The sequence below is a fragment of the Anarhichas minor genome, unplaced genomic scaffold (assembly GCF_050575085.1).
Source record: "Anarhichas minor isolate MPS153535 unplaced genomic scaffold, ASM5057508v1 ptg000014l, whole genome shotgun sequence".
Taxonomy (NCBI): Eukaryota; Metazoa; Chordata; class Actinopteri; order Perciformes; family Anarhichadidae; genus Anarhichas; species Anarhichas minor.
Window position 1 is genome coordinate 7,161,213 of NW_027466460.1, and position 11,066 is coordinate 7,172,278.

The 11,066-nt window shown below is 38.5% G+C and overlaps 1 protein-coding gene across 1 annotated transcript; it reads right to left on the reverse strand.

Annotated features, from left to right (window-relative positions):
• Nucleotides 1-4,761: 4,761 nt before the first annotated feature.
• On the reverse strand, nt 4,762-8,700 carry cnga1a (cyclic nucleotide gated channel subunit alpha 1a). The gene is made up of 9 exons (XM_076091893.1): nt 8,606-8,700; nt 8,430-8,495; nt 8,271-8,315; nt 8,070-8,165; nt 7,854-7,958; nt 7,452-7,558; nt 5,811-6,421; nt 4,884-5,709; nt 4,762-4,847 (listed from the first exon to the last, which is right to left on the reverse strand). The coding sequence occupies exons 1-9, from the start codon at nt 8,698-8,700 to the stop codon at nt 4,762-4,764; spliced, it is 2,037 nt and encodes a 678-aa protein (XP_075948008.1).
• Nucleotides 8,701-11,066: the final 2,366 nt, after the last annotated feature.

The window sequence follows — 11,066 nt, forward strand, 5'->3', positions numbered from 1 at the left end:
TGCATGAGCTCATAGTGCTGCAAGCGATTTGGCTACATAATGCCAACCAAAGCTAAGACTCCACAGATTCAAATCACTCTACAACCAAAAGTCACTAAACCAGCAGCCGAAGAAGGGAAAAAATCTTCACTTCACTTTGCTTTATACAGCCGTTACCATAAATGCTAATGCTAATGGATGCTCCAACGCCTCTTGTTTTTTTTTTGTCAATTCCAGCCGTCTGTATTCATTTGCGTGCCATGGAGGCGCATTCGCAATCATGCCTTCCTCAAGCATCCAACAGCCCATCATCAGCAATGCATGTAAAAACCAAGCGGCAAACCCCAGCGCTCATCAATGAAACCAACTTGGAAGTGCCAAAAACTGCAGTTCTTGAAATGGCCACTTGAGGCTGGCTCCAAAAGTGAGTCAAATCCCCGCAGACCTCAGTGTTAAACCAACTTTACAGCAGAAATGAACATGTTTACAGTCCGGTACAAAAAATGCTTTTCAGCTCAGCTCCACCAACGATCCACCTTATTGCCCATATTTGGATTAGCCGGGAGTTGTATTGTGCCGTCCATGCCAAAATGGCAAAATTGAAGGTTCAGTCTTTTGACTGACAGACACAAAAACACCATCGGGACCCCATTAGGCCAATTGTGTACATGTTTTTAAGGCAGCATGTTATTGACAGTAGCTGTCAAAGAATACAGTAACTAAGACAAAAGGCAAGGTTGAAAAACTTGCATTTCCACCAGTTTGAACCCTGTCTGCTTAATTAGGTGGGCTCAATATCTGGCTGTGGCTTTGTTATGTGCGTGTAGAAAGTTGATTGTCTTCCTGTCATTACATTTTTTTTTAAAGTGAAATGACATTTATGCATGTCTCCCACTGCATATGTCTTGTCAAAATATCAGGGCAACGGGTACATAGGTTGAGCTGCGGCGTTGTCGTCAGCTCTGTTCACAGCTGCCTCCATGGTGTGTCAGAACTCGTGTCAGGGCTCGGAGCTATTTGCTTTGATCAATTTAAAATGTAACAAGGGACAGCCAATTATTTGCTAATGAAAGAGCATTGCTCCTCAAATATTTCTTCATTAGTCCTTACGTCAGTCATTTAAAGCTGGAATTTAAATTCCTAAGACGAATAACATGTGAAAGCTTTATGTTGTAGCTCATTGTACTCTAGTCTTTGTGTGCAAAGCCAGTGTGACTATTGACCACCAATAGACTGTCACACACTAATCAATTAAAGGCTATTAGAGGAGATATTTGTGCTACAGAAACATGTTGACACAAATTCAGAGTCAAAACAGTTTGGTCTCTCCTAAAATGTGCAGTGTTCTACATGCAGATGGTCTACACCACCTACATTAGCAAGCAGAACAAGACTGGAGACAAACTGTAATGTAGCCTATAGGAGAAAGCACAACATCCAGATAATTTATATAGCAGCAAACAACTATTATTATATTATTAAATGACAATGACCCTAATGATAATGACAAGCTAAGATATGTTTTATGTATCAATGTTAGCATATTAGCAGCATATGGAGAAAGTCATGTGGTCCTCCTTCCTTCTATTAATGCAGCATTTCTATTAGCCTGTCCTGCTGCTGCATTCAGTGGATGTCACTTTCACAGTCAATCTTCACTCCCACGTGCAGCATTAGTGTTTTATGAGATCTGGGGAAGAAGGGTATGAAGAGTATTGGCAGATTTATTCAATACAGCTTTTTTAAATAAGTGACTGGGGAGGAGTGAAGCTTTTAAGGACCAAGAGGTCAATATGCTCCTGCTAAGTATCTTCGTACCATACGAGATATTCAGCAGTGGAAGAAGTATTCAGACACTTCAGATACAGCATCAAGGAAAGATGAGTAAAAGTATGGGGGCACTGAAAAAGATATTGCTAATATTTAATAAAATATAGGAAAGAGGAAGAATTCCAGTGAAGGAAGGACGGAAGCGAGAATTATTCCCGATAAGGAAACTTGGTAAAAATGCTAGTAAGCCCACAAACTATAGACCTTTTGACATCACAAGTCTGTAAACTGTACTTCTTCAATCAACTGTGTATGATTTAAAAGAAATCTGGTCTTTCTTTTTTTTTTTTTTTTTTTTTTTTTTTTACCAACAGTAAAAACAGCAACTGGCCTGCACTGAGCTACTAAGTGGCACTGATTGTTTGAAGAAAGAGTGCAAGTTCAATAGTTCAAAGACCTGTGATCTTTTTAATGCTGAAATTATGTATGGAGCTGAACATATGCAGGAGTAGTAGAAGTTCAAAGTGGAGTAAGCTGAAGAAGATATCTAGAGTCCTTCCATTTGCTTACACTGCAAAAAAAACTGTTGAAAAAGCTTGTTTTGAATAGTGCTCGATCAGCATTCACACAAATTAACTCCAGGCTCTACCGTTCTATCCCTTTATAAGGTCTTTTATTTAATAATTCATTAGAATGTTGTCAACAAACCATAGCAAGCAATATTTATGAAATTGACTGAACATTTCCTCTGAATTGTTGTGGAGTAGAGGAATAAGGTATTATAAAATGGAAATACTCATGAAAACGTTAGAGGTGTGAATCTTCACTAGCCTCACGAATTATGTTTCTTCACTGCATCGATGCAGAATCGTCCACGTCAGCATCGCGATGCATCTTAGAATCGAGAAATTTCCACACCTAGAGTAAAAGTACCTCAAATTTGTACTTAAGACAGTACTTGAGGGGAGCCCTGGTTAAATGGTTAATGGATCATCCTGGTAATAAGTTTGTGTTTGAAAACAACCCGCAATTACTTTATCCAAAAAACAAGTGTTTTTCATAAGTCAAAGTCTCATATAGCTTATTTCTCTGTGACATAATTCTTATTTGCTGGTTGATGTTTCTTAAAAAGTAAAATATATACTCATAGCACAATTTTTAAAGCTTTGAGTTGGAAAGTATCGATAGGACTATGCACACTGATAATAACACCAGTCTTGTTGACACAGACTGTATACAGAAGCCACAACTGAAATAATTCAATACTTCTAATCAGATATTTAGATATTTTTCATAGTAATTCATTTGATGAGTTTCACTGAGAGGGCAGTCTTTGCTGACACGGTGGATAACGTCAGAATGAACTGAGTTGAGATGCATGAACTGCAAAGTAAACAGTTTTACTGCTACAAGTCTTTAACCGCTGCTAGTGTACAATATGACCCTTTTACTTTACTTTTGTGATACATGATGGCAAGTTGCCATTAAAGGCTTTATATATAAATAGATACAAGTCTCTGTCACGTCTTACTGTTAGAAATGCCCACTCAACCTTTTCATTCAAGATGCAATGATGAGTAGAATAAACATCCCTGATAATAAATCTTAGAGTGGAGTGATTAACTGAATCTATGGGAGGCGTGTCCATAGATAACCATAATCACCATAATCCAAGACGGACAAGAAGATGGCCTCAATTATCCACTTCCTAGTGAGCATAGGAAAATGTGCTTTGATTCTGTTGAAGTATCCAATTTTTGTCGGAGCCTGCTGACAAGTATGTTGATAGCATATTTAGTCTTGTTTGTATTGAGGAAATCATTTCAAATTAAAAAGTGCATCTAGCAATGTGCCAAAGGCTTGAATGCATTATAAGCAAAGCAATACAGAACACATCCACATCAAGATGGATATTTACAATTTATTATAACAGATGTAATGCTGATAATATAAATTGTAAATAAGACAGGACCCAATATTGAACCTTGTGGAACGTCCTTTGACACTGGATAACACCAGTAGAAATGGAGAGATTTAAGAGATATGTAATTTGTTTTGCCTTAAATGGGACACAGAGCTTTAAAAAATAAGGGTCTGGTTATTGCTTTCTTATAATCGATAGCTTGAAAGGCGTCCCTAACAGCAGAGGAAGTGAAGGCCTGTAGGGTGAACTGGGAGGTACGGTTTTAGGAGGTAACCTGAGCCAAATGCTTACTATGAAGGACAGATCAAACTGATTCCAAGCAGCAGCAAAATGTGTGTTAAAACATTAAAAGTAACACAAGAGGGAATAGATATAGAGAATTTGTTTTTCTTTACATTTGCTGCTTTCCAAAATGTTTACAGGCTTGTAAAAGAGCTAGAGATTAATTCTATGTGATAAATGGGTTTTGCTTTTTCTCAAGGAGGATGCACATTTTTTACATCTCGCTAGAGCCCACGCTTTGTCCCTGGCCTTGAACATCATTGATAATTCTATGGGGGAGCAGCGGCTTGATCTATCTTTTAAACCCTGAGATTTTGAGATGTGCAACGAGGTCATTGAGAAAAACCTGTTCGTTAAAGGTTTATAGGTTTCTCTTGATAACAATCCTAGAGCTTGATCTTTCCAGTCTAGCTCTTCTAAAGCAGGCTGAAGGACAGTGTATTCAAATACAAGCGATCAGTACAGGAATGTCAAACACAGGAGCAGAAAGTGAAGGACAGAGTGAGCTCTGGACCTAGTCATGGAAATCACAATAAATAGGACAACTAAAGCCAATATTTTATTTGAATTGAATATCATTATTGTTTTTGGTAAAATGTGTCCATTGAATTACTGTTCATTTTATTATATACAATGGCAATACCTTTTTAAGACAAGTTCCAGTCGGTAAATCAGCCAGTCTCTAGTGTTTCTTATTTCTTTTGTCTTTTACAGTGTTTCTGTGAGTCATTTAATAAAGTCCAGTAAGATTTCTCTGTGGAAATGATTCTAGAAAAAGTGCTTCATGTTTTACAGAAACTATGGGTTCATTTTTTCCCCTCTTCTTTTGCCTTTTCACCCTTTCCTTCTTTGTCTTTTGCTTCCTCATCTTTTTCCTCTTCCTTCTCTTCCTCTTCACCTTCTTCTTTGTCTTCCTTTATCTCCTCGCTTTTTTCCTCTTCTTCCTTTTTCTCCCCTTCCACCTCTTTCTCTTCCTTTTTCATCTCTTCTTCCTCCTCATCCTCGTCTTCCACCTCCTCTCCCATTAGGTGCTCCAGATCTGCGATGCGATGTCTCAGAGCCTTGTCAGTGTTCTTGTAATTTCCCAGAATCTTCTTCAGCTTGAATTGCATCAGATCCATCGTGCTGTACAATTTGTTGACGTTCTCTTCCAGCTCCTTGGCCTCAGGCATGATGTTAGCTGGGTCCAAATCTATCAGATTATCTTTCATCAGGATCTCCCGCCCTTTGTCCTCTAGCATGCCTTTGGCATCCGGATACTCCAACAGTGACTCCATCAGGTCATCCTTGGACAGGCAGAAGAGGTCTGAGTATCCGATGCTGCGGATGTTTGCAGTTCGCCGGTTGCCTGCTTTGCTGCCTTTAATATTAAGAATACTGATCTCACCAAAATAGCTGCCGCTTCCCAACACAACAAACTGTGTGACGCCATCATCAGCAACGACTGCAAGTTTTCCATCTTTGATGATGTACATCTCACGGCCGATATCGCCCTTTTTGCAGATGTAGTCTCCGGGACTGAACACCTGTGGCTGCAGCTTGAGTACCAACTCGATCAGCAGGCCTGCCTCACAGTCTGCAAAAATACGAACTTTCCTGAGCGTGTCCATGTGGACTTGGATGCCGATCTCAGCTTTAAGCTTGTCTGGAAGATACCGCAGAACCTCTCTTTCGTCCTGTGCTTTGCCGTTATTCCACAGATAGTCAAACCACTTGATGACTCGCAACTCAAGATCCTTGTCAACCTTTCGGACCTGTGAACAGAAGGAAAACACAAACGTTCAACATGTATTCAAAGAACAGATTGTTTTTATCATTTTTGTTCCAATTTTTGAAGTGAAAAAAAGAGGTCTACCTGCATGTACTGCTTGATGTTGTCAATCCGGGACTGGAACTGAGCTTGGGCAGCATTCATATTGGAGATCATGGTGGCGATGTTTCCTACAATTGTGGCAAAGATCAAGACCCCCACTAAAAAGTCAATCACATGGAAGATAAATTCTGAGTCCAGGGCTGGTGGTGGCGTTTCCCCAATGGTAGTCAGGGTCAGTGTGGACCAGTAAAGGCTGAAAGAATACTTCCTGCCGAACTCCCCAAATGCAGGCTTGTCAGGATCATCCAGAGCCGGGTAAACCCAGTCGTCAGCACCAAAACCAATGAATTTGGAGAAAGAGAAGTAGAAGCAAGCATTCCAGTGGATGATAATGAGGATGTACATGATCAAGTTTCCGATGCGGAAGATGTTGGGGTAGTTGGTTTTAGTTTCTGTCCTCGTGAAGAACTCCATCATGCGGCCGATTCTCAGCAGCTTGTTGATGCGGATCTCCGGGTAGTCGAGGCCGAGGAACAAATAGAGGACGTCAGTGGGCAGCATGGAGATAAAATCGAGACGAAACTGGAAGCTTTCGATGTAGCGATCAAGTAGCAGTTTCTTATCTTTCACCATCAGGCCTTGCTCAAGGTAACCTGCATTCAAAGAGGTAGAAGGTTGAAAGACACAATATGTTCAAGTTTTTTCTTCATGAGTGAAGGCAGAGAGACAAAAGTATTTTATAATAGTATTCCCTATTATTGCAAAATGATCAGGACACTTTTAGAAACAGTTGGCTGCATCTGTGATGATTCAGGCATACACAAAGGAACGCCAATACTCATGCAATTTAGTGTTATAAATCTGCACATCATTTACATAAATTTGCAAAGAATTGCTCCCACATTGTAATTAGTATTTTTCTGCTCTTTGTGAAACAATGGCACATTATGTTCAAGAAGGATAAATATTTTTTTATCTGATGTGTTTAAAATAGAAGTTTAGTTCACACTACCTTAATTTAAAACCTACATGCCCATATGTACATTTAATGAAGTTAATTTATTGGTGCGGTTCTTGCTAATGAAGCAGTTCTGTCGCTGTAATCAATGTTCCTGTCCGTACTTACATAATCTCTTTCTAACACAATTACAGTGTAAGCGATGGGGCTGACAAAATTCACAATTGTTGTTGCTGTATGTGCAAAAATGCATTTTCAAGTTCAGCAGAAGCTAATATGAGACTTCAGCAGTCCAAATTAGTCCAAAATTAATTAATTGGATATCTTCCTGAGTTGCAGTCTTTTTAGTAAAAAGGTCTTCCCTGACAGTGTTTCCTTGTGGAGCTACAGTGGGACAAACACAAAGAGGATATTTTGTATACCCACTACATTTGTCCAACTCAGACTTTTTTGCACAGAAAGAGGACTGTGGATTTTGGTGTTGATTCTGTTTTTAAGGTATGAAAGAGCCAGAGCAGAAGCATTTCATTGCATTTGAATTTACAACTGTACTTTTTAATGTATCTGGCAATAAATTTGAACTTGAACTTCACATCCATTATCATCATTGGGAGCAGCCAATAATTTCATCGATGGAAATTTGGGTATTTTAAGATGGACTTGGAAAACGCTGTGAACTTATCGTTTAATAGATTTTGATTCGGAGGCTTGGGTCAGCTGTTCACCTGTTCTGGCCCTGAAGAACATATCAGCCAGGTAGATTATGTCTGAAGTGTAGTCCAGAATAACCCAGTAAACGATGTAGTCATGCTGAAGCTCCTCAAAGCAAGCCCTGTTTGCAGGAGAAGAAAACATCCGCAGTGAGTGTGTTTTGTAAATTTCACCTCTACGTCCCACTGCTGCAGCTGATATGGTGCCAAGCTCACTAGTCTCAAAGCAAACTACATCATCCATTATTGCAGTGTATTCACATTAAATCAAAGAACTTTCCTCCAGCTTTTGAATTGCAATGATAACTGCTGGAGTATATGACTTAACACTTGACTGAGCTGAATTGAATCGTGCGACTCTTTGACCCGCAGGGAAATTGCAGTGTTTAAAAAGAATCACTGATTCATAGAACTCACCTGGCTATGATCATGGTCCAGTTGTACATGACTGGTAGTGTGATGATGAACAACCAGTTGTAATACAAATTCCCAGCAGGATTAATGACAAATAATTCTTTGGGCCTATAGAAAGAGAGATAGAAAGTGTACATTAAATATATGAAAGTGAGAAAGTTGCCCAGAGGAAGTCACTCTGAATGATGCACTTACTTGTTTTTGTCCATTTCCTTTTGCTTTTCTTTCTCTTTTTCCTTTTCCTTTTCCTTTTCCCTCTCTTCTTTTTCCTTAGCCTCCCTTTCTTCCTTTTCCTTCTTCTCCATATCCTTCTTTCTGTAACACACATGAATACATTAGAGCATACTGTGCATACTGTAAAGCTGTTTTGTTTTTTTAAAAGAAACATTTGCTTAAAGATCGATAATATAACACAATTACGCTTTCTTCTCTTTTTTCTCCTTTCTCCTTTTTTTCTTGTTCTCCCTGGAAAATAATGCATGAACACATTTAATTGGCCTTTCTGAAATGACTTTTAAGTTACATCAAAGAGAAACAGTGCATTCACTCATCTCTTGGTGACTCCATAATCACACTTACTCTTTGTCATTGTTATTGCTGTTATTCATACTGAGCAGGCGATGAGGATTTGATTCAGACACACTTCTGGGAAAAAAACACAGCACGTTACACATGAAGTTAATTGACTGTCTTACTTCCTCATTATTGTAATAGAAGCTCTTTGTCTGAATAGTTTTAAATGTGTCTTTGCTTACAGGTCATCCTCGCTGGACTCTTCACTGTCTGTGGAGAGTTGTGATACAGTGTGAGGTGGCACAGTGAGGTAATGAAGGGGGGTTGAAGTTGTCATGGCTGCAGATCTGTTTACCCTGAAAAAAGAAATCCCAAGGAGAGATTTTGTGTACGGATGACGTGACTAGAGATTAAATTCTCTTACATATTAAATGTGTCTGTCCACAATAAGCATAATAGACCCTCAAATTACGTACAGCTGAAACTATGTGTCCATTATTTGATTATTCAATTGACAAAATATTTGTCAGCAACGACTTTATAGACTTTAAGTAATTATAAAGTAAAAATTGCAAAAGAGGAACTGCTACCGGCATCTCACTTGTGTTCTATGACAGTAAATTCAATATCTTTGAGTTTCATACTGTTGGTTAAACAGAACAAGACATTTCAGGAAGTCACCTTGGTCTCTAAAAACTTGTAATGGAGAGTTTTGACTATGTTCATGGCTATTTATAGACCAGACAATCCAAAAACTAATCTGCAGAAGATGCAGCCCTAGATACATGTATTCGATTCTCTATTGCTTTGATGAATTGTTAGAATCAAAAGTTTAAGAATAGATTACACAAGAATCAAAATTGTGTTTCTACTTTATGCTGTATATTTATCACTCCATATAAATCCTGTGATTATACACCTATACTGCAATATTCTCCCTGGTCAGATATCTTAGATACTGCAAACGTTTGTGTGACATGTTGGTTTTATTCCTATTTCTTAACATCCTATTTTATTGTATCTTTCTATCATTTTTTTGTTGTTGTTGCACCTTTTACTTCTTTAATTATGTAAAACTGTATTGAGGCAGATCTTAACCCATCTGCCCCGATGGGAAAGCACTTTTTTTTTTTTTTTAAATGTGCTGAATAAATAAACTGACTTGACAAATCGAGGGCTGTTTGAAAAAGACCAGAAATCATTAGAACTTAAGTGAATGCATCCATCACTGCATTTGCAGTCCAAAACCAGCAGAATTGCATCAAGTGAAAGGAGAAAAACATTATGTGACATTTAAGGTGGTTGTACAAACAGCTACAGAAATATTTCCCAAATTGTAGTGATGACTCAGTTTTATTCAACTTACCTTTTTCCCTTGTTAATGTAATGTAAAGTCCATTTTCCTTTTATCCTCTTAGTTGTTTTGAGGACTGTCAACTGGCCACTCACAGCAACAGCAGATTTATTGTATTAATCATTAGTTTATAATTTAAATAATATCAAAGTGCAGCTAGACAAGTGTCACCTATAATCATTGAGTCTAACTAACTATGTCATAGAGTCTCAGTGACCCTGATAAGGATTTGTGGATTAGAGTTGGCTGAGAAGAGGAGAGGCAGAGTCACTCGTCCTCCTTATTTGTCCACTCCAGTGGGAGATGAGATTTGTTGAAATGAAGTTTGGAAAACCTTCAGTTAATCTGTTGGCAAAGATCCAGAACAGTAAAAAACATTTTCTGTTGACTCCTCTTTTCTTTTTTTTAAATCTGTGACAAGCTATCACTTTCCTGACCATTTGTGTAACGGCAGAGGATTTAGTCTGCTTGCTCGCACACACACACACACACACACTAGCATCTCCTGCTCAGTCAGCACCCTCAGCCATATCCACCTCTGATCCTATTAGATTGTGACGAGCATTACAGATTTCAGATCAGGTGGCTCTGGTTCCTTTTACATGAATAAGAACCATGAGAGTGAAATTAAATCTGAACCAGTGTTGAGTGCTGCATGCTAACAACAAATCCTCCTCTCCTGGGTACTATAGACTTCCTGTGGTTCAGTAGCACTCCCTGTTGGCTGATGTTTGCAGTTTTATCACAACATGACTCATTGTTTTAGATGGCATCATGCGTTTTTGTTGATGGTGGCAGCTGAGTGAAAGGAAAGGCAAAATAATGGACTTGTCACCAGCTAGTTTAATATACCATGTTATTATGGCATCTTTGCTTTTATTTCATAGGTCTTTTCACAGAATACATTTTGATGTGAGGAAAAGCACAAGTGAAAATATTAAAATTCATGAGGGCTGAATTCCATTTAGATGCTTCAGTTTCAGGGTCCTGGTACACTTTCTGGGACAATGAATAGAATAGTTTAATGTTATAAGTAATGCATCTTCTTTTCCTACTGTGGCCAGATAAACATTTTTATCATGTGTGACTAATCGATCACAGCTGAATTTCAAGTACAGAAACGTAAAAAGTATTTCAATTAAAGACAGAAAAAAGAACACAACAAAATGTTTTAATTCTGAACTAAAAACACACTTCACTTGTTGTTCATTGTCTAATCAATATGCCACAGCTTTCTCATACTTTTGCGCTACATACACATGCTGTTTTCCAGCTATTGCTGTAACTGCTAACAGAGGAGGTTGGGGATAAGAAGAAGAGAACTACACTGCAGCAGGAGCTGCTGCCAC

What these genes read in the sequence shown, in the direction of transcription:
- cnga1a (XM_076091893.1), bottom strand. Translation starts at nt 8,700, where the DNA reads ATGACAACTTCAACCCCCCTTCATTACCTCACTGTGCCACCTCACACT. An exon ending in GAGTCCAGCGAGGATGACCT is followed by an intron (nt 8,496 to 8,605) that starts GTAAGCAAAGAC and finishes TTTTTTTCCCAG; the next exon opens with AAGTGTGTCTGAATCAAATC. An exon ending in ACATCAAGCAGTACATGCAG is followed by an intron (nt 5,710 to 5,810) that starts GTAGACCTCTTT and finishes TTCTGTTCACAG; the next exon opens with GTCCGAAAGGTTGACAAGGA.